The sequence below is a fragment of the Oncorhynchus mykiss genome, chromosome 16, assembly GCF_013265735.2.
Source record: "Oncorhynchus mykiss isolate Arlee chromosome 16, USDA_OmykA_1.1, whole genome shotgun sequence".
In the NCBI taxonomy this organism is placed as follows: domain Eukaryota; kingdom Metazoa; phylum Chordata; class Actinopteri; order Salmoniformes; family Salmonidae; genus Oncorhynchus; species Oncorhynchus mykiss.
In genome coordinates, this window is record NC_048580.1 from 29,906,595 (window position 1) to 29,930,269 (window position 23,675).

The following is a 23,675-nucleotide window of genomic DNA, read 5'->3' on the forward strand; positions in this document are numbered from 1 at the left end:
TACTTTGATAGAGGACTCTTCTTTATATCTGTGCCACAGTGTGTGACATAGATAATAAAAACAAGTTAAATAAATAATACAAATTAACTGTAAAAATTATACTCACAAAAGTTCCAAAGGAATGAGTCACTCTATGCATAACATAACGGGTGCATCAAAGCTGGGAATGAGACAGAAAAACAGCTTCTATCTCAAGGCCATCAGACTGTTAAACAGCCATCACTAACACAGAGAAGCTGCTGCCTCTCATTGGTCACTTTAATAAATGGATCACTAGTCACTTTAATAATGTTTACACACCTTGCATTACTCATCTCATATGTATATTTTATACCATCTATTGCATCTTGCCAATGCTGCTCTGTCATTGCTCATCCATATATTTATATATTCTTATTCCATTCCTTTACTTAGATTTGTCGTTTTTAGGCAGTTGTGGAATTGTTAGATTACATGTTAGATGTTGCTGCACTGTCGGAAATAGAAGCACAAGCATTTCGCTACACTCGCAATAACATATGCTAACCATGTGTATGTGACCAATACAATTTGATTTTAACTTATTTTCGGGCATAACAACCCCCGTGCCAATATATCCAACAAAACAAAACACTGGCTTCTCCGGCATTATCACTTAAATACGGTCAATCGATTCCACGCCAGTAGCTCATCTGATCCTAATTTCATTCCGCCACAATCCCAGCATGCTGCTGTCTACTATTTGTTCTAGTTGCAAATCCATTTCCGGTTCCTTTCCCCGCTAGCTGCGTGGTTTTGTTAAGCACACACTTCTGTACGAGATTGGAAATATCCTAACATGTCGTACCAAACCGAAGAAACCGAAGAAGTACATACCAATTTTATGTTCTACAGTTTATTTTAGGTTATAGCGCGGTAACCTAATGTTGGCTATCCTCACCGGCTCATTACGAAGTAGAGGACGCCACATTAACTAGCTAACCATAGTTGCTAACATTAGCGGCATAGCTACCCAAGTTAGCTAGGCGGTTGATTTGATTATATTTTTTTCACATAATCATAAATTGTTGCTTTACATGTGCTTACTAGTGTTTGTTATGAATTAGCTAGTTAGCCAGTCATCCAGTTGGCGAAAACCACCTATTTTACCTTGCCTACGCAACGCGTAGCTAACGTTAACTCATGGGGGAGTAATGTCTGTCTGGCTTCTGAGTGATTTAAAAAAAAAATATCAGATACAAATATTTGCTGTTATCACATTGAATAGCTTTCAGAAGAAAAATACCCGGAAACGTTGGGCCGTAATTAGTTATTTAACTAGCTAAATATGTTGACATTTTAATTACTCTGGTTTCACCAACTAGGATTTGGACTTTGACTGCTTGTTAGTTAAAGAGGAAAGTCTCAACATATGTCATGTTGATTTGAATTGACATACTTTTCCATCTCTCCACAGTATGACCCTTATTCCTACACAAATGATGATTATCTCCATACTGGTGAGTGTAGTTTTGTCTAGATATGAGTGCATAAACAACACTCAAATGTCAGGCATGTGTTTCGTGTGTAGTCACTACATACGCCTCGCTCCATCAGTTAATTGTACCGCAAAGTAGACACCAAAAAAAATCACATCAATGATTATCGTTTCGGTGCAACACTATTCCTTAAGAACCTCACCATTCCTCAATCTTCTTGCAGGTGACCCTAAAGCTGACCTGGCCTACGAGCGCCAGTACGAGCAGCAGACCTACCACGTCATCCCAGAGGTGATCAAGAACTTCCTGCAGTACTTCCACAAGACCATCTCAGACCTCATTGACCAGAAGGTGTACGAGCTGCAGGCCAACCGTGTGTCGAGCGAGAGCATTGAGCAGAAGATCTACGAAATCCAAGATGTCTACGAGAACAGGTACTGTCTTTTCTGTAGTTATCGTAACATTAATACAGTGCTGTCCCTTGACAAAATAAATCTGATGGGTCTAAATTTTGTATTATTTTCCAAATAGACACATTCTGTTTTAATAAAATCAACTATATATGCATTCTGATGCTTTTAAGAGCACTTATGTTGAAATAAGACACAAATGACTCGAGGGAGCCAGAGATCAGGATAACCAGAAGAAAGAAACCTTACCGTAATCAAAATTCCATCCAGGTTTAAATGAATGATACAATCCTAAAAAGTAACTTCTTATGCTTGCCAACTATGTAAAAATAGCCTATGAAGCTAACGAATACAAACATTGCAGCCTGCAGGTAGAAAATATCCTGATTAAAAAAATAAATTTCTTATAAAAAAATCACTATGGCTACAAATGGTCTGTCTGCAACAAACTTGAAACATATCGACTAACTTGAATCCTGTCGAAGCTCGCGCTAGCAAACTTGCAACATTGTATAGCATATTGTGGGCCTTCAGTTTCCCACACCAATGAGCTTGGGACAGACACAGCTGTTGGTTATTTGTGCAAGGGATAAGAAGTAATCAGGTAGGTGTTAAATTTTTCCCTTTCATGCCGAGTGGTTAACGAAAGGGAGATTTTTAAAATACATTGAGGAACTATTGTCATTCTCAATGGATATAAAACACACTTTGTTGGCTTGCTGTTTAAGGTGAAAACATTACTTTGAGAAGCTCCACAGCTCATTGGTGGTGGTGTTAAGCCAGTCAGAAATGCTATCAGTTCCCCAAATGGGCACATTTCTATGCCTACATTGGCGTGCAGGCCTACTTTGCATAATCGGGTGCGCATCCTTACTCAACATTGACAGGAGAGCTCCAAACAAAAGACTGACTAAATTGACAAGTTGTAAATGGAAGGAAATAAACCAAAACTTGTTTCTCAATTGTAGCATAGGTTGTGGACTCAGCAAACAGTGTCCACTCCGACAATGAGAACGGTAAAAGACTGGAATAATATGTTGAATGCATTAACAGAAGTGACCGTAACCAAAAACATTGTAGATTTGATATTATTGGAATTAACGGTAAATGTACTAGTGATATGCAGTGCATTCTGAAATGTCAGAGCCCTTAACTTATCATTCTGTTACGTAAAAATTGCCTCATTCTACACACAATACTCCATATTTAAAGCAAAAACAGGTTTAGAAACGTTAGTGAATTTAACATACCTTATTTACATAAGTATTCAGGCCCTTTGCTATGAGACTTGAAATTGAGCTCAGGTGCATCCTGCTTCTATTGATTATCCTTCAGATGTTTCTACAACTTGATCTTCCATTTAAGAATGATGGAAACACACTTGTCTTTGGAACCTTAAATGCTGCAGAGAAGTTTTGGTACCCTTCCCCAGATCTGTGCCTCGACACAATCCTGTCTTAGAGATCTACAGACAATTCCTTCGACCTCATGGCTTGGTTTTTGCTCTGACATGCACTGTCAACTGTAGGACCTTTATATAGAGAGGTGTGTGCCTTTCCAAGTCATGTCCAATCAATTGAATTTACCACTTGATTGGACTCCAATCAAGTTGTAGAAACATCTCAAAGATGATCAATGGAAACAGGATGCACCTGAGCTCAATTTTGAGTCATAGCAAAGGGCCTGAATACTTGCTTAAATTTCTAAAAACCTTTGTCGTTTTTTTGCTTTGTCGTTATGTTTTTTTATTTTTTTTACATCCATTTTAGAATAAGGCTGTAACGTAACAAAATGTGGAAAAAGTCAACGGGTCTGAATACTCCACGAATGCACTGTATATATGGGGGGAGGTTTTAGTGGGTGGAAGATTAGGACAATCTGAGGTTTACACAGTTGCAGCTACAGTATGCTTAACAGTGCAAATATTATAGTACAGCAATATGGACACTTAATCATCATGGGGCTTTTTAATGTTAAGTTTACCAACATTGGTTGTGGTATCATTATTGTAAGCGGGGAAATAAGCGTGTAACCAGTTAAAATTGTAATTGCTTAGCATATCATTAAAAAAAAATGCATTTTTACCTGGCTAAAGTAATATAATATCTATCGTTTACAGGAATTTTTTTTTCTTTCTCGTGGGCAAAGAAACTCAAAATGGGTGAATTTAAAAAAAAAATTTATCCAAAAAATGGATCCTTTAAAATATGCTGTTGGATAAAAAACAGATCTGGCTAATTAATCCACACTGCTTTGAAAATGTATCTAATTAATCTATTGGGCTCACAAGCAGCAAATTAATCTGTTATTATGATGGGAGATTATAATACGGTTTTAAGTGCCACAATGGATCGTAAAGGAAATCACACTACAAACTATCAACCTCATGCACTTAAGGAGATTATGAATATCATAAATACTTTAGAACTAGTGGTTATATGGAGCCTGAAAAACCCTGACCTAGTAACATATACATGGAGGAGGCTTAATCAAGCTAGCCATCGCGATTACTTCCAGGTCTCATTCTTGCATCCATCAAGTTAAAGTATGATGGGATCGAATATGATCGGCCCACCATCTAATTGGCCTCCATATAACTCTTAAAGAATTTCCACTTGGACGGGGATATTTTAAAATTAATCAAAGCCTGCTGGTTGACAATTTGTTTTTAACTAAGACAAAATAATTCAGAATTCACTTTCTACACATCATGGGTACCACATATTCTCTTATGAATGTATGGGATATGTAAATGTACATTTGTAGGCAATTCAATGCAATTCTCATTTAAAACAAAAGCCTACAAACAAGCAAGATTTCTGGCTCTCACAGACCTGTAACTTCTTCTTTAAGGGGCTCCTCTGTCTTCCGCTTCGTAAGAAGCATTTCAAGGTCCTGGAGTGGCCTAGCCAGTCTCCAGAACTCAACCCCATAGAAAATCTTTGGAGAGAGTTGAAAGTCCGTGTTGCCCAGCAACAGCCCCAAAACATCACTGCTCTAGAGGAGATCTGCATGGAGGAATCGGCCAAAATACCAGCAACAGTGTGTGAAAACCTTGTGAAGACTTACAGAAAGCGTTTGACCTCTGTCATTGCCAACAATAGGTATATAACAAAGTATTGAGAAACTTTTGTTATTGACCAAATACTTATTTTCCACCATAATTTGCAAATAAATTCATTAACAAACTGACCCTAGCCCCCCGACACACAAACTACTGCAGCATAAATACTGGACGCTGAGACAGGAGGGGTCAGGAGACATTGTGGCCCCATCCGATGAGACCCCCAGACAGGGCCAAACAGGAAGGATAATAACATCACCCACTTTGCCAAAGCTCTAGACAATATTGTGCTGCTGAGGTATAATAAACAGATATACCGTAATTTCCGGACTATAAGCCACTACTTTTTTCCCACGCTTTGAACCCCACGGCTTATACAATGACGCGGCTAATTTATAGATTTTTCCCGCTTTCACAAGATTCATGCCGCCAAAAAACTGAGCACTGTCACATGATGTGACGTAAATCGAGCGCGCTCAAACTTCCCATCATTCTGATTACGGTAGTCATTTTGTCACCCACATCATGGCAGACACGGAGAAATGCATATGATGCAGCTTTCAAGTTGAAGGCGAGCGATCTGGCTGTTGGAAAAGGAAATGGAGCTGCTGCACGGGAGCTTGGCCTTAATGAGTCGATGATAAGACGTTGGAAACAGCAGCGTGAGGAACTGACTCGGTGCAAAAAGACAACAAAAGCTTTGAGGGAAGAAAAGCAGATGGCCCGAACTAGAAAATGAGCTTGAAAACTGGTTCAACACACAGAGAGCAGACGGCCGAGGTGTTTCAACTGTGCAGATCCGACAAAGCCCAAACAATCGCCGCCGCAATGAAGTTTGAGGATTTTAGAGGTGGACCATCGTGGTGTCTAAGATTTATGATACGTAAAGGCCTGTCCATCAGGGTTACGGACGAGTCTGTGTCAGCAGCTCCCTCCCGACTACGAGGAAAAAGTTTCAAACTTCCGCAAATTCACTGATGCAAAGATAGAGGAGCATTCCACGATATCATAAATATGGATGAGGTTCCTCTGATGTTTGCCCTGCCTTTCACTCTGACTGTCAACAGGAAAGGCGACTCATCCGTCAAAGGATGGATGACGGAAGGTCTAATGCATGAATGGCATACAGAGTGAGAATCACTCTGAGAGCATCAGGTGACCACTTGCGCAATGTAGCCGCTTACGGGTGTTCTTCAACAAACTACGTCACAATGCTGTAGACACCTTGGGGAATACAGAGAAAAAGTAATCTGGTTGATAGCCCATTCACTGCTCAATAGGGACGCATTGGAACGCAGTGCTTTCAAAACATGAGGCACTTCCGGATTGGATTTTTCTCAGGCTTTCGCCTGCAATATCAGTTCTGTTATACTCACAGACAATATTTTTACAGTTTTGGAAACTTTAGTGTTTTCTATCCTAAGCTGTCAATTATATGCATATTCTAGCATCTTGTCCTGACAAAATATCCCGTTTCCTACTGGAACGTTATTTTTCCCAAAATGAAAATACTGCCCCCTAGTCACAAGGTTAAAAGCCTCTTTATTTTTGTTACAAGCCGTGTTTTGTTTAAAAGCCTATTTATTTTTATTACAAGCCGTGTTTTGTTAACGCCTATTTATTTTTGTTACAAGCCGTGTTTAGTTTAAAAGCCTATTAATTTAAATTTTTGTAAAAAGCCGTGTTTCGTTTAAAGGCTGTGTAAACACCTGCGGCTTATAGACATGTGTGGCTTATTTATGTACAAAATACATATATTTTTTTAATTCAGTGCGTGCGGCTTATATTCAGGTGCGCTTAATAGTCCAGAAATTACGGTATATATAGAGTACAGGGAAAATAAGGTTGAATATATTATTTTAGACATACTACACCTACTGTCTCTTTTTTATATTATGACATTTCAGCTAGATCTACGGTCTCTATTATATTACAACAGACCAGCTGTATCTACTGTTTCCATTTCACTTTGGCAATTGTTGTGGGTCGGCCCTCCCCTCAACAGCCTCAAATAGGCTATTTCATTTGGGGGTGGGGTGGGGCGGCAGACACACGCATCTCACATTTCATGACATGACATGTTTATATATTGCTACTAAAATGTAAAAATCACAAATAATATTTTATATTATTAATTTCAAACAAGGGCATTAGCATGAGAAGAAATTACCAGTCCAAAACTGTGACATTGTTCCTCTTTTGCAGGCACGTTACAGATTATACACAGTGGCTACAACGGTGTCCTCTCCGTTCCAAAAATATTCCTCCACTTGGGAATCGCTAAATTAATCCTCCTACAACAATCTGTCTCACTTTTCCGATTAATTTATTCTAAAATTGTGTGTACATCTGTATATCTAGACTTAGATTTAGCTTTCCCTGACTTAGTCGCCATACTGATTGATATATAAACAGCTGAATCTGCACGTTTACCAAAACAACGCTATGCGTAAAATGCGTAGCTCCTTCCGGAATAAAACTTCAATAGCAAATGACTCTCTTTACGCTGGAGTTTACGACATGGGTTGGTCTTCCAACACACAACCACATACTGCCGTTAGCTCAGCTCATTGGCTATCTACCCAGCTAGATTTCAAGACGATCAGTGGTCATTGGGTTAAAATACAGTCAATCAACGAAACAGCGGGCAAATCATTGGTGCACAGTGATGTCATTACTTGTTGTCTTCAAATCGGTTTCTTTCAGTCAATACATCCTGTGAAATGGCCCATCAGGTTTGGTTGTGTTACAAACAAACCAGTTGATTGCAATGAAACCAAACATGACTGGAAAAGTCACGTTCTGTGTGGGTTATTTACCTGGAATGTGTCGTCGAAAATGGAATGAGACGGAATTCACAACTCAAGCGGTTCACAAAATGTTTTGTTAGGTTATAAAAATGGATTTTATCAAACAAAAGATCATTCATTGTGTACCAATGAGCATTGGGATTGCAAACGGACGAAGATCGTCAAAGGTAAATTATTTATGCAGTATGTGATTTTGTTACGCCTGTGCTGGTTGAAATTGTTTTTTTTATGGGGCTCTATCCTCAGATAATCGCATCGCAGTAAATCCTTTTTTAAATCTAACAACGCAGTTGGATTAGCAAGATTCTAGGCTTTCTATACATGTGAGACACTTGTATTTTCATGAATGTTTAATATGACTATTAATGTAGCGATCACTGTATGTTGTGGAATTTCAGCCCGCTACCGGGTTCCGTGCTCAGAGAGGTTAAGCAATGGCTTTTTTTCTGGCCACTCTTCCGTAATCACTAACCTTTGATCTTCATCAGATGACACTCCTAGGACTTCATGTTACACAATACATGTATGTTCGATAAAGTTCATATTTATATCCCAAAATCTCAGTTTACATTGGCGCGTTATGTTCAGTTATGTTTTGTTTCCAAAACATCCGGTGATTTTGCAGAGAGCCACGTCAATTTACAGAAATACTCATAATTAACATTGGTAAAAGACAAGTGTTATGCATGGATTTATAGATACATTTCTCCTTAATTAATGCAACCGCTGTGTCAGATTTCAAAAAAGCTTTACAGAAAAAGCACACCATGCAATAATCTGAGTATAGCGCTCAGAGACCAAAACAAGCCATACAGATACCCACCATGTTGTGGAGTCAACAGAAGTCAGAAATAGCATAACTATTCACTTACCTTTGATCTTCATCAGAATGCACTCCCAAGGAATCCCAGTTGCACAAATGTTTGTTTTGTTCGATACAGTCCATTTATGTCCAAATACATCCTTTTTGTTCGCGTTTAGTTCACAAATCCAAATTCACAGGGGGCACGCACTTAGTTCAGACGACGTTTCTACGAACTGTAATGGAACTATGTCAAACGATGTATAGAATCAATCTTAAGTCTCTTTTTATCATAAATCTTCGATAATATTCCAACCGGACAATTCCTTTGTCTTTAGAAAGGAAAAGGAACGCAGCTAACTCTCACGGGCGAGCGCGAGACTGAGCTCATGGCTTTTCTTCCAGACACCTGACTCAAACAGCGCTCATTCTCTCCCCCTTCACAGTAGAAGCCTGAAACAATGTCCTAAAGACTGTTGACATCTAGTGGAAGCCTTAGGAAGTGCAATCAGACCAAATATTCCACTGTATATTGGATAGGCAAAGACTTGGAATAACTACAAACCTCAGATTTCCAACTTCCAGGAGAGTGCATTCTGGAGAGAGATGTTTATTTTTTAGCCACACTCCCCTTGTGCTGTGCCCACCCTGTGGCCATTTTTTATTTTATTTATTTATTTCACCTTTATTTAACCAGGTAGGCTAGTTGAGAACAAGTTCTCATTTGCAACTGCGACCTGGCCAAGATAAAGCATAGCAGTGTGAACAGACAACATAGTTACACATGGAGTAAACAATTAACAAGTCAATAACACAGTAGAAAAAAAGGGGGAGTCTATATACATTGTGTGCAAAAGGCATGAGGAGGTAGGTGAATAATTTAAATTTTGCAGATTAACACTGGAGTGATAAATGATCAGATGGTCATGTACAGGTAGAGATATTGGTGTGCAAAAGAGCAGAAAAGTAAATAAATAAAAACAGTATGGGGATGAGGTAGGTAAAAATGGGTGGACTATTTACCGATAGACTATGTACAGCTGCAGCGATCGGTTAACTGCTCAGATAGCAGATGTTTGAAGTTGGTGAGGGAGATGAAAGTCTCCAACTTCAGCGATTTTTGCAATTCGTTCCATCTCGTGTGTTGTGTATATATATGCTATTGCTCGGCCCAAAAAAGTTCTCAGTCAACTAATTGGGGTCTGTCATTTTAAAACACTTAAGTTTAAAGTTGTAATTTTACACATTTTTCCCTCTCTCCTTAGCTGGAACAAGCTGACTGACCGCTTCTTCAAAACATCTCCCTGGCCAGAGGCTGAGGCCATCGCTTCCCTCGTTGGAAACGGTGAGTGCGCCAGTCTACTGCTGTTTCTCCTTCCAGTTTGGGCACAAGCCGTTCAGATGATCGTGGACACGAGTGGTGGTAGTTAGTAGTACTAAGTAGAAGACATTATTATCTCTCCGGGGTTAATTGGTTTTGCAGCAGAATCATATCCAAAAAGACATCACACAAGAAGTGTGACACAAAATTACGTGGACCACACATTTATTGGACAAAGTTGCTGGAATTAACAAAATTTCAAGTTATTGTAGTGTGGCGTGCAGTAGTAACATGCGTCTTTTAAAAAAAAAATGCTATAGCAGCATGATTGAATGTCTTTATTTGTTGTTTTGGCAACGGTGGACAGAGAAATGTGGACCTGATGGTAGGAGTTTAAACTTTAAACAGGATGTCTAGTGTCCATTAGGGTGTTCTCTGCTTTCTTTAGAGCTGTTTGCTTTTAAAGTGGAGACTATGTGGTTCACAAACTAGATTGCCGCCTCTGTAGAGTATTCATGTTGTTGCTGTTTTCCATTGACAATGAAGTGGGAAGAATGCATAGGTTAATGTTTGTCATGAGTCTTGCCTTGGAAGCGGAAAAAGCAATTTCTGCTCAATGGGCCAGCTGCACTCAAAATGGTCTATATTGTAAAAATGTGTTATTTGGTTTTAATTTAGGGTTATGCATTAGGGTTTAAAGTGTGGTTAGGGTTAAAATCAGATTTTATGACTTTGTGCCAGCTGTTGACCACTGCAGAGCTGCCTCCAGGCCAAGATTCATTACAATAAATGCCAACAAGCAAAGAAGGCAAAGAATGTTGTGCCAGTCTATCTTGTTGCGCTTGCTCACTTTTGCTGTTGGCCCATTCAGATGCTGTGTTCTTGATCCTGTATAAGGAGTTGTACTACAGACACATCTATGCTAAAGTCAGTGTGAGTATCTATCCTGCCACAGAACCATTGTTTAACACCTATCAGCTTTAAATTATACATCTTACATCTCCTGTCCTGGATGGATTTAATCCAATGGATTTACAGTGCACAGAACTATAATAATGTCACTACTTGGAAGACTTTACTTAAATAATGCTTTTGTGTTCTTTGACCATTAGGGAGGACCCACTCTCGACCAGAGATTTGAGTCTTACTACAATTACTGCAACCTCTTCAACTACATTCTAAGTAAGTTTGAGTACTAAATATTTGTTGTCTTAATATATTTTCATAATACACTGTGTTACATTGGACGTTTTCAATGCCTCAATAAGAAGGTATATATTGTTCTATATAGATGCAGATGGACCCGCCCCCTTGGAGCTACCCAACCAGTGGCTCTGGGACATTATTGATGAATTCATTTATCAGGTAAGTTAACATAGTTTGGTATGTTGCATGTGTATTAGTTTTTCAGCTTCAAAATGTACACTACCGTTCAAAAGTTTAGGGTCACTTAGAAATGTCATTTTTTTGAGAAAAGGCTATTTTTTGTCCATTAAAATAACATTAAATTGATCGGAAATACAGTGTAGATGTTAATGTTGTAAATGACTACTGTAGCTGGAAATGGCAGATTTTTACGGTAAATCTACATAGGTGTACAGTGTCCCGTTATTAGTAACCATCACGCCTGTTCCAATGGCACATTGTGTTAGCTACTCCAAGTTTATCATTTTAAAAGGCTAATTGATCATTAGAAAGCCCTTTTGCAATTGTGTTAGCACAGCTAGTACTGTTCTGATTATAGAAGCAATAAAACAGGCCTTCAGACTAGTTGAGTATCTGGAGCATTTGTAGGTTCGATTACAGGCTCAAAATGGCCATAAACAAAGCACTTTCTTCGGAAACTCATCAGTCTATTCTTGTTCTGAGAAATGAAGGCTATTCCATGCGAGAAATTGCCAAGAAACTGAAGATCTCGTACAATGCTGTGTACTACTCCCTTCACAGAACAGCACAAACTGGCCCTAACCAGAATAGAAAGAGAAGTGGGAGGCCCTGGTGCACAACTGAGCAAGAGGACAAGTACATTAGAGTGTCTAGTTTGAGAAACAAACGCATCGCAAGTCCTCAACTGGCAGTTTCATAAAACAGTTCCCGCACAACACATTTTGAGCCTGTTATCGAACCCACAATTGCTGATGCTCCAGATTCTCAACTAGTCTAAAGAAAGTCAGTTGTATTGCTTATTTAATCAGCACAAGTTTCCAGCTGTGCTAATATAACTGGAAAATGGTTTTCTAATGATCAATTAGCCTTTTAAAATCAAATTTTGATTAGCTAACACAATGTGGACACAGGAGTGATGGTTGCTGATAATGGGCCTCTGTACACCTATGTAGATATTCCATAAAAAATCTGCTGTTTCCAGCTACAATAGTCCCTTACAACATTAAACATTTCTACACTGTATTTCTGATCAATTTGATGTTATTTTAATGGACCAACATTTTAGCTTTTCTTTCAAAAACAAGGACATTTCGAAGTGACATTCATTTGGTACCCCTCTGTCTTGAAGCTGCTATGACGCATGGAATTGTGACTGCATTTGAATAACAAGTTCACTCTTCTTCCCCAACCAGTTCCAGTCGTTCAGCCAGTATCGCTGCAAGACAGCCAAGAAGTCTGAGGAGGAGATTGAGTTCCTGAGGAACAACCCCAAGATCTGGAATGTCCACAGCGTTCTAAACGTGCTCCACTCGCTGGTGGACAAGAGCAACATCAACCGCCAGCTGGAGGTCTATACCAGTGGAGGTAAAGAAGTTACAGCTGTAGATGCGTTGTATATGCATTGATATATTGTTGCTTATTGTTGTAACAATATATTGTTTGTAGTGATATATTATGACATAACGATATATAATTTGTAGCAAAATATTTTGACATTTTCTTACACCACATGATCAATACTGAATGGTTGATGCAGTCCATGGTTCCTGTGCGACAGCTCTAACGACAGCTCTAACAGGTTGTGTTTTGTGTCGCAGGCGATCCAGAGAGTGTGGCTGGCGAGTATGGCCGTCATTCCCTATATAAGATGCTGGGGTACTTCAGCCTGGTGGGGCTGCTGAGGCTACATTCTCTGCTCGGGGACTACTACCAGGCCATCAAAGTCCTGGAGAACATCGAGCTCAACAAGAAGGTACACTGGCCACTGTATAGTAATACTGTCAATGTTCATACAGTACAGCTGGAGATGCATCTCCAAATTGAAGCAAATGTATTAGTCAGGTACACATATTATACAGATGTTATAATGGGTGTAGTGAAATGCTTACGTTCCTAGCTCCAACAGTGCAGTAATATCTAACAATAGGAAAGGAATATAGGAATATTAGAACGAGCAATGTCAGGGTTCGGAATATATGTATATGATGGTGTGTGTCATGGACAGCATATGAATCGAAAAGGTGTGCACAGCAGTAATTATATAGGATGAGCGTTAACTAGAATACAGATATATACATATCTAGGGTTTCTGTTTGGAAAATGTGGCGCTGGATAACGTGACCGGGAAGGTTTTAATTTTCCGGACCCATATGCACCCATTAGGGTGTCCACCCTCGGTGCTCAGAATGACACAAATCACATTTAAAATATGGTAGTGCATTTTAACAGAACAGGCAGCTCATGTAATGAAACAGCCAATAAAACATGTTCTAACATTTGTCAAAATACAATTCGCGGATGAACACCTGAGAAAACGCCATTCTAAACAGTGCACCTGATAGCAGTTCCGTATGTGACTGTGGTGAAAATCTCAGTTAAAATCTTAGAGGGGGAATCTAAAGATGCAACAACTAGGATGGGTTGCTAATAAGACTAGGATTGTGCCTTTGGATTCTGGACAAAGAAAGAAAGTTGATATGAAAACAAATATAACAGGACATAAATGGCATGGCTGTGGGTCCAATAGAGAAGTACATGGAAATACATTTGCCAAAATTATATAACTACTCCTGTTTACACAGAAATAAATAAAATTATTCAAAATACTTCACCAGAAAGAAAGCATGACTTAGCCACAGAGGAATAGAGGTTCATTATCTAATTAAATAACATTTCTGTGGATTGTTTAAAATCACAAGCTCGTAAGCCTACGCTTATTTGAAAAGCCTGAATTATTGAGTTGTGGGTGTCAGTGAAAAGCATCTAAAATATGTGTGAAGATAATGTCTTGGGTATAATTTAAAATGTTTAGACAAGACGAAGGGCTATGGTTCTTGACTATCGGTGAGTCTCTTTCCAGAATGGCTCAGCTGTGTCCCGCCATTTCTTGCGCATTCATTGTGTGAATTGTGTTTGCCCTTTGATAAATACATACAGTATGTAATGGGGAATAGATTTGTATGTCACCAGTAGTAAATGTACTGTTAATCCACATAATTTGCTTACATAAACTGTTCTTAATTTATGTATTAATTACAAGTAATTTACCATTCTCATTCTCGAGGGGAAATGTTGTTTTCAGAGTTCACAACCTGCTGCAGTTGTGGGAAATAAGTTTTGGTTTATTTCATAACCATAAAGATTTGTGTACTTTTTTAAATTTAGTCTTGTTTGGTGTGCTCCATATGAGCAATGAGATGGCTTGTTTCTCTGAGCACGCATAAGTACCTGGCCAATTGCAGGGAAATGTAGGAAAGGGTTTTTTAAACATCTATTGCGAATGATATTAAAACTCTAGTTCCTCACAGTACACTATTTAAAAAATCGTTCCAACAAGCTCCCCCTCGATAGCCACCACTCTGTGAAAGAGCTATGTAAGTTATAGGTGTACTACTGCATTGGCCTATAGGCTATGAGGTCCATGCGCTCATTTATTTAGCACCAATGGATCACAGTATATCAATGTGTCTAAATGGCAGAGGCTGGTAATCTTGAAATAGTTGACTTAACTTTTAGATATTTGTAATTCTAATTGAGATTTTTATGATTAACCACCTGGCAATGATTTTGAGAAATGAACATGTTGTTGTTATTGTTCCATGAAAACGTGCATATAAAAATCATAACTGGAATGCAGAACGGTAGAAATGGTAGGATAAATTGTAATCTTCCCTTAACTTGAAACTCACATGCTGCCGATTAAGTCTTTATAAAATATTTGCCTCCACATTTCCATAGTCGGATTTTGCCTATAGGCTACTTTGAGGTGAGGTAAGTAAGACATGCCTCATAATATGAAATAAGACATTCACGTTTCAAATAAAGTATGTTTTTTAAAATGCATACGGCCTCCAGCTCACATTGTAAAGTGGTGTGAGGCACACTTCAATTACCAGTTGAGAAGTCAAAATAGGCTCTGTATGCTGTGCGTGTCTGATAGTCATCATGCATCTTATTTATCAAAAAGCTAACAAAGATACACACGGAACAATGTAATTCCCCCCAAAAATAAATATGCTAATTAATCTATAGACTGATAAGCATGACTGTCAAATGTGTTTTCCATCAACTGGTATTTCATCAATTAATAAAAAGCATTCTTAAACAGTTTTTTCCCCCTCCTGGGGATTTTGGTCGGCAACAGTTTAATCAATCGACTTTTCATATAAAAAAAATTTGGCCAAGTGGTTAGAGCGTTGGGCCAGTAACCAAAAGGTTTCTGGATCATATCCCCGAGCTGTAAACATTATTTGACTTGTATTCAATGACTATGTACATAGGGCAGCAGTCTCTAGCGTGCAGGGTTGAGTACCGGGTGGTAGCCGGCTACTAAGTTACTGAAGTTCAGGGCAGGGTACTGGTCTGAGGCCGGCTAGTAGTTACTATTTAACAGTCTGATGCCCTGGAGATAGAAGCTGCTTTTCAGTCTCGGGTCCCAGCTTTGATGCACCTGTACTGTCTCCGTATCTATCCCCAAATGCCCACTCTCTGATATTGACAGACCTACGAATGAAGGGGTGGGCCTTAACTGTTGAGACACCTCTATCCATATTTCTACTCCATATTTCTCTCTTCAATTGATTCCCTGTTTGCTCTAACCCACTCACTGCCCTCTACTTTATATTTAATCTCTCTTAGAGTATGTACTCTCGTGTGCCTGAGTGCCAGATCACCACCTACTACTACGTGGGCTTTGCCTACCTGATGATGAGGAGGTACCAGGATGCCATCCGTGTCTTTGCCAACATCCTACTCTACATCCAGAGGACCAGGAACATGTTTCAGAGGTCCACCTATAAATATGAGATGGTCAGTGACAATGTTTGTGCGCATGCACCTTCCGGACTGCCGCACAGAAGAAATGCCAGCCCGCGCAGATGTTGATATTGTTAGCAAATTATTGCCATGTTATAGCTATTTCTTTGTTCAGCCATGGGCGAGTGATTGCTTCCATCAATTACTTTCTTTGAAAAGTAAGTTTGGCAAGAGCTTTGTTTTTGTCTTAAAGGGGTATTTTGAGACACGCTTGAATTTGAAAAGTGCTTTCTTGCATCATACAATTCAATTTCCAGTCACGTATTAGGCCCATGGTGTTAACACACCATTTTCTATTTTTAGACATGTGACTTGAGCTTTCAGACAACTAAACAGAAAAAGGTTCATGTCAAACCCTTCGTAATGTTTTTTACATCTAATAGAATAAGCCAACATTGAACACCATAAAGGCCACTATAGGCTGAAATCAATAGCTATTTCCATATGAAAATGGATGCCTTGTTTTTGTTAGTAGGCCACTGATAGGCCTAATAGGCTCAAATAGCCTCAGTAGTTTACTTGGCAAATGTCTAAAATTAACTGGAAGCGGGTACATCGTCCGTGTAAGTAAATGCACACAGGAAGTTGCACAGAATGCTCACAATGTTAAAGTTTCTGCTCACAAGACTTACAATGTTCTCAGTAATATATTTTTCTTAGGGGAATATTGGTCAGTGGGCCTAACTACATTACTGATTATGATTAACATCTCCCTCTCAGAACTGGGTGATGTTCATTAGTGCACATAATGGAAAACTTTTTAAAATGAAGACGACCCTGGTAATTGGTTGAGTCCCTTCTTCCTGCTCCTCCAGATCAGCAAGCAGAACGAGCAGATGCACGGGCTGTTGGCAATAGCCCTGACCATGTACCCCATGCGCATCGACGAAAGCATCCACACTCAGCTCAGGGAGAAGTATGGAGACAAGATGCTTCGCATGCAGAAGGGGTGAGCGAGAGAAAGTCTACACTTACTACCACACTTTGGGAACTCTAAGGGCTAGAGGAATTTATAGGCCCAAGACCTATGTGGAGATCTGACAGACAGGATTTGTTTGGTCTAAGCAATATAGTGAAACTTCCACCTGGATTATCAGAGGGCAAGGTGGAGCTATTACCATATTGCTTACTTGCACCTGTCAAATCCACTCAGATTGCCACAGGTGCACAGTGTGTAAGGGTCTACAGTTCGATTTTGAATTGGGCCATAGTTGGTGTTTGAGACTTGACTGACATGACTTTGTGACCTCAGAGACCTGCAGGTGTTTGAGGAGCTCTTCAGCTTTGCCTGTCCCAAGTTCCTGTCCCCGGTGGTGCCCAACTACGATAATGTGCTCCCCAACTACCACAAGGAGCCCTTCCAGCAGCAGCTCAAGGTGTTCGCTGAGGAGGTGCAGCAACAGGCGCAGCTCTCTACCATCCGCAGGTAACGAGTTATCTCTGAGAGTCTGGTGAGCTGCTACAGTCAGTCAAGTTCAGCACCTCCCTGTTTCACTTCGTTTCAAAATATTTCTCCCTACTGATCATGACCCAGCTCTCTAGCATTGCTCTCTAACATGGTTCCTTGGTTTCCCCCTCTAACCTCACACTGCTCCATTTCTCTGCTGTACAGTTTCCTGAAGCTCTACACCACCATGCCTGTGGCCAAGCTGGCAGGGTTCCTGGACATGACTGAGCAGGAGTTTCGCATCCAGCTTCTGGTCTTCAAACACAAGATGAAGAACCTGGTGTGGACCAGCGGCATCTCTGCCTTGGACGGAGAATTCCAGTCCGCCTCCGAGGTCGACTTCTACATCGACAAGGTGTGTGTGTGAGATGTCGTTACACAGAGCCCACTCACCTCGTTTTAGATTCTGTTTAATGTATTAACTCCGTCAATATGGAATTAACTCTTTGGACATAATGTAGTGAAGTAACTTGTATTCATTGTCTTATGTGCCTGTAGGACATGATCCACATCGCAGACACCAAGGTGGCCCGTCGCTATGGAGACTTCTTCATCAGACAGATCCACAAGTTTGAGGAGGTGAGAAATTATACATTTTCAAATTACTTTACAGCAGAATTTCCAGGTAGCAACAGTCTGTTTACCTTTATCATAGTATTTCTGTTATATTGCAGACGTTTGCTTCTGTATTTAATTATATATTTTTAGGTCACAGAATAGGAACGTTAAAGGCTCCTATCTGCAATTGAATTTGGTTTATTCCAGTAAAAATGTAAAATAAATGTTTAGTCAGTTTGTACTTGTGTTATTCGCCATGCAGTTGAACAGAACGCTGAAGAAGATGGCCATGAGTGGAGCCAGCACCAATGCCACAGCCGCCACCACAACCACCCGGGCCACATGAGTCTGACCTCTGATTTACAGCCACTAAATCTGGCCTACCTGGCTCTCTATTTCTTGGCTCTGTTGATCCTCCAACAGAACGATTGATAATGCTTTTTTTATTTAACAATAAAGGATGAAGTGGTGAGCTAAAAGCCATATTTTGTTGGGTTGCACATGGAGTCATTGTGATAATTTATATATCAAATGGGTGTACTGTGATTTTAGTACCCTCAAACAGTACAGTAGTTAATGAACTAAATCAGAACCACTAGATGGCAACATTTAGCTATCAATATCTTTACTCTCAAGTGCCACCAGTTATTTATAGGACCTCAGAGTTTTGTATTATATTTTATTTCAACTGCTATGAGATTAGATATTAATTTACACTGAACAAAAATATAAACACAACATGTACAATGTTGGTCCCATGTTTCATGACCTGAAATGTAAAAAATCCCAGAAATGTTCCATACGCACAAAAAGCTTATTTCTCTCAAATGTTGCGCACATTTGTTTACATCCCTGTTAGTGAGCTATTCTTATTTCCCAAGATAATCCAGCCACCTGACAGGTGTGGCATATTAAGGAGCTGATTAAACCCCATGATCATTACGCAGGTGCACCTTGTGCTGGGGACACTAAAATGTGCTTTGTCACACAACACAATGCCACAGATGTCAAGTTGAGGGAGTGTGCATTTGGCATTTTGACTGCAGCAATATACATCAAGAGATGTTGGCAGAGAATTTAATGTTAATTTTTCTACCATAAGCCGCCTCCATTTTAGGGAATTTGACAGTACGTCCACCCAGCCTTACAACCACGCCAGCCCAGGACCTCCACATCTGGCTTCTTCACCTGCGGGATCGTCTGCGACCAGCCACCTGGACGTTTGATGAAACCGAGTAGTTATGTCCCTAATAAAGCCCTTTTTTGGGGGAAAAAACTATTTCTGATTGTTTGGGCCTGGCTCCCCAGTGGGTGGTCCTCCAACAATCTCAGGCCTACCAATGGCTGTGCCCCTGCCCAGTTATGTGAAGTCCATAGATTAGGGCCTCATTCATTTCAATTGACCGATTTCCTTATATGAACTAACACAGTGAAATCGTTGCAATTGTCACATGTTGCGTTTATTTTTGTTCAGTGTATATAACACATTTCAACTATAAATTGTCAACCAAAATATCTTGAGCTGTGTATTGAGAGATTGTCAGCATTCACGATTTACAGCATTTTGTGTGCCCCCCAATCTGTCAAAGGGTCAACGTCATGAAGATAGTCGTTGACAGCTCAATCAGTAGAAGTAGTTACCAGCTCAACCTCCTTAGTGTCTGCCAGTGTCTTTAATACCCAGCCATTGTGCTCCAATGGTGAGAGTTGAGCCAACGTATCAAATTCCTATCAACCCACTGGCCCTGGGGCTGAGGAAGTTGTATATTTATTTTATCACAGATCATCCAACATTAGTCTAGTGGTTAGAGCGTTGGGCAAGTAACCGAAAGGTTTCTGGATTGAGTCCCCGAGCTGCCAAGGTAAATCTGTCATTCTGCCCCTGAACAAGGCACTTAACCCATTGTTCCCTGGTAGGCTGTCATTGTAAATAAGAATTTAACGGACTTGCCTCGTTAAATAAAGAAACATTCCGAAAACGTAGCGCAGGACTGGTGATAATGATTACCATAGAAAATGTACAAAATTAGAATAGAAAAATAAATAAATGCCTAAAAAACGACACTTAGATTCGGAAACGGTTGCTATACAAAAGGAAAACCGACAAATGTCTCAAGTACAATGTACACCTATTCCAGACATCCCTACTCTTCCCATTTTGGTAAAGCAGCATTTTTTTTAAACTTTTTTTTCTCCTTACCATTTTCTTTAAAGTCAAGTCCACTTTAGGGGACCTGCATAGTTCTGGTATCTGTTCCGACCGACATTTATTAATTGATCTATGGACACTGTCGATTGAAATGGCTTGCGTTGAGCGTTAGTCCTGGTTCCTACAGACAGTAGTATATTTTTTGAGCCTGTGTGACACAGGATGTGAACCCTGAAACCACTTGAAGCTGGGATGTCCCTCCTAGCACTTCATTCGCTCTTTTCTGACTGTCCAACTCCTGACTGAACCCTACATCACAGCCACTGACAAAGCACATGTCCGCAATCCTTGCAGCGGAGCGGAGAGTGGCTTCATCACTAGCACATTCAGAAATCTATTTATAGCCATTCATCTGAAATAATTAAACGATTTTGAAGGGGAAAAAACATTGTTTGTCATAGATGGACAATATTAATATGATAAGCGAGTTCAGGAAGCCAAGCTAGAGTGCTGAGACTTTCACGGCGATGGGGCAGACGTTTTGATCAAGAGACCTTTAGAAAATATGCACAACACTATAAACATGCAAAGATGTATTTTACAGTTAAGGTGAATTCTTATAGTTGGTCGTTTTAATAAATTGATTGTACTATATTTAGAAAGCATGTCATTTCAACCCTTATTCATAGTTTTGTTGAATAGGTACTACAGAATATTTCATTTGTATCATATTTGGCTGTGTGCTTAGGCTGTTGTCCTGTTAAAATGGCGACGGAGAAGGCAGACGTGAGCTTGTGTCCTCTAAAGTGACTACACCTCAGCAATTTAACTATTTTTACCAGAAAGGTGAAATTTCTATATTTTCTTATGTATGCAGCATTACTAGTTATTGTTTATGGGCCTCTCATGATATAACTTTTGGGGATCACATTTTCAATTACATTTAATTGGTTTTAGGCTTAATCTTTGAATTTAATCTTAATCTTTTAATATTTTTATAAACAAATTAAGCAAATGCTACTCATTTTGACCATGAACTAACTCGCTCTCTTTCTGGTGGCAGTGTCAAGTTTCTTTGTGGGTCAGCATGCCATCTTATGTTGCCCACAATTGGGTTTTCTTTATTTTTTAAATATACTCCCACCCGTAGCCTCTTGGCAAGGAGGGCTAGATCCAATCCGATGATTGTTTGAAAAATGTTTAAGACGATTGTGGGAGCTGTACTGTTATTTCAGTGCAGCATTTGATATTGTTGACCATAACCTGTTGAGAACTTGTGTTATGGCTTTTCAACCTCTGCCCTATCATTGATTCAGAGTTATCTATCAAATAGAACTGAGGGTTTATTTTATGGAAGCTTTTAATGTCAAACACGTAAAGTGTGGTCTACCCCAGGGCAGCTTTCTAGGCCCTATACTTTTTTTCCTATTTCCTATTATAACCCTTTTACCAATGACCTGCCACTGGCATTAAACAAAGCATGTGTTTCCATGTCTGCTGATGATCTAACCATATATACATCAGCAACCACAGCTAATGAAGTCACTGAAAACCTGAACAAAAAGTTGCAGCCTGTTATGGAATGGGTGGCCAGTAATAAACTGGTCCTGAACATCTCTAAAACTAAGAGCATTATTATATTTAGTACAAATCATTCCCTAAGTTCTAGACCTCAGCTGAATCTGGTAATGAATGGTGTGGCTGTTGAACAAGTTGAGACTAAATTACTTGGTGTTACATTAGATTGTAAACTTTTTCCACATTTTGTTACATTACAGACTTTATTACATTAGACTTATTCTAAAATATATTCCTCATCAATCTACCCACAATACCACATAATTAGTAAGCAAAAAAATATAAATACAATCACATTTACGTAAGTATTCAGACCCTTTACTCAGTACTTTGTCGAAGCATCTTTGTCAGCAATTACAGCCTTGAGTCTTGGGTATGACGCTACAAGCTTGGCACACCTGTATTTGGGGAGTTTCTCCCATTCTTCTCTGCAGATCCTCTCAAGCTCTCTCAGGTTTGATTGGGAGCGTTGCTGCAGATATGTTCAATTGTGTTCAAGTCTGGGCTCTGGCTGGGCCACTCAAGGACATTTAGAACCTTGTCCCGAAGCAACTCCTGCCTTGGCAGTGTGCTTAGGCTGCTGTCCTGTTAAAATGGCGTCGGAGAAGGCAGACGTTTTAAGTGCCCCCAACCAATTGTGTTTTTTTGTTAATTTATTTGCATTTAACTTTTTGATTTAAAAAATAAGAATTTTAAAACGTATTTTGTACATAATAGAGCCGCTACTGTCTCTTATGACCGAAAATAACTTCTGGACATCAGGACTGCGATTACTCACCACGGACTGGCAGAATCCCTTTTTTTCGTTAAGGAGTCTGACGAGCCCGACGCGAACAATATACTGCTTTCTCAGGAACAGGCCCAGGTCCCTGTGATTTGCGTGAAGAGGAGGCTGCCTTCTGAGTATTCGTAACCGATCGAATAAACCCCAACTTCCTTCCATTCTACTAGCAAACGTGCAGTCTTTGGTGAATAAAATAGATGACATACGCAGAAGATTAAACTACCAACGGGACATTCAACACTGTAGTATCTTATGCTTCACAGAGTCGTGCCTGAACGACAAACTATCAACATACAGCTGGCTGGTTATACGTTGCACCGGCAGGATAGAACAGCGGCGTCTGGTAAGACGGGGTGGCGGACTGTATTTTTGTAAATAACAGCTGGTGCACGATATCTAAGGAAGTCTTGAAGTATTGCTGGACTGAGGTAGTGTGGTCTACAGCTTATGAAATACTCTACCTAGAGAGTTATCTGTATTTTTCATAGCTGTTTACATACCACCACAGTCAGAGGCTGGCACTAAGACAGCATTGAATGAGCTGTTCTCCGCCATAAGCAAACAAAAAAATGCTCACCCCAGAGGTGGTGCTCCTAGTAGCCGGGGACTTTAATTCAGGGGGACTTAAATCTGTTTTACCAAATTCCTTTCAGCATGTTAAATGTGCAACCAAAAAACTGGACCCCCTTTACTCCACACACAGATCTGTACAAAGCTCTCCCTCGCCCTCCATTTGGCAAATCTGACCATAATTCTATCCTCCTAATTCCTGTTTACAAGCAAAAATTAAAGCAGGAATCACCAGCGACTAGATCAATAAAAAAGTGGTCAGATGAAGCTGATGCTAAGCTGCAGGACTGTTTTACTAGCTCAGACTGAAATATGTTCCGGCATTGAAGAGTTCACCACATCAGTCATTGGCTTCATAATAAGTGCATCGATGACGTTGTTCCCACAGTGACCGTACGTACATACCTCAACCAGAAGCCATGGATTACAGGCAACATCCTCACTGAGCTAAAGGCTAGAACTGCCGCTTTCAAGGAGCGGGAATCTAACCCTTCAGCTTATAAGAAATCCCGCTATACGTTCCA

The 23,675-nt window shown here is 39.8% G+C and overlaps 1 protein-coding gene across 1 annotated transcript; it reads left to right on the plus strand.

Moving 5' to 3' along the window:
• The first annotated feature begins 697 nt into the window (after window positions 1–697).
• On the plus strand, window positions 698–18,570 carry LOC110491801 (eukaryotic translation initiation factor 3 subunit L). The gene is made up of 15 exons (XM_021565566.2): window positions 698–847; window positions 1,436–1,478; window positions 1,681–1,891; window positions 9,809–9,888; window positions 10,736–10,797; window positions 10,977–11,046; window positions 11,156–11,229; window positions 12,444–12,615; window positions 12,849–13,003; window positions 15,889–16,059; window positions 16,881–17,014; window positions 17,318–17,491; window positions 17,678–17,867; window positions 18,011–18,091; window positions 18,333–18,570. The coding sequence occupies exons 1-15, from the start codon at window positions 818–820 to the stop codon at window positions 18,414–18,416; spliced, it is 1,731 nt and encodes a 576-aa protein (XP_021421241.1). The 5' UTR covers window positions 698–817; the 3' UTR covers window positions 18,417–18,570.
• Window positions 18,571–23,675: the final 5,105 nt, after the last annotated feature.

Coding starts and splice junctions, on each gene's coding strand:
- LOC110491801 (XM_021565566.2), top strand. CDS start 818: ATGTCGTACCAAACCGAAGAAACCGAAGAA. Junction 17,015..17,317: donor ATGCTTCGCATGCAGAAGGG/GTGAGCGAGAGA, acceptor TTGTGACCTCAG/AGACCTGCAGGTGTTTGAGG. Junction 17,492..17,677: donor CAGCTCTCTACCATCCGCAG/GTAACGAGTTAT, acceptor TCTGCTGTACAG/TTTCCTGAAGCTCTACACCA.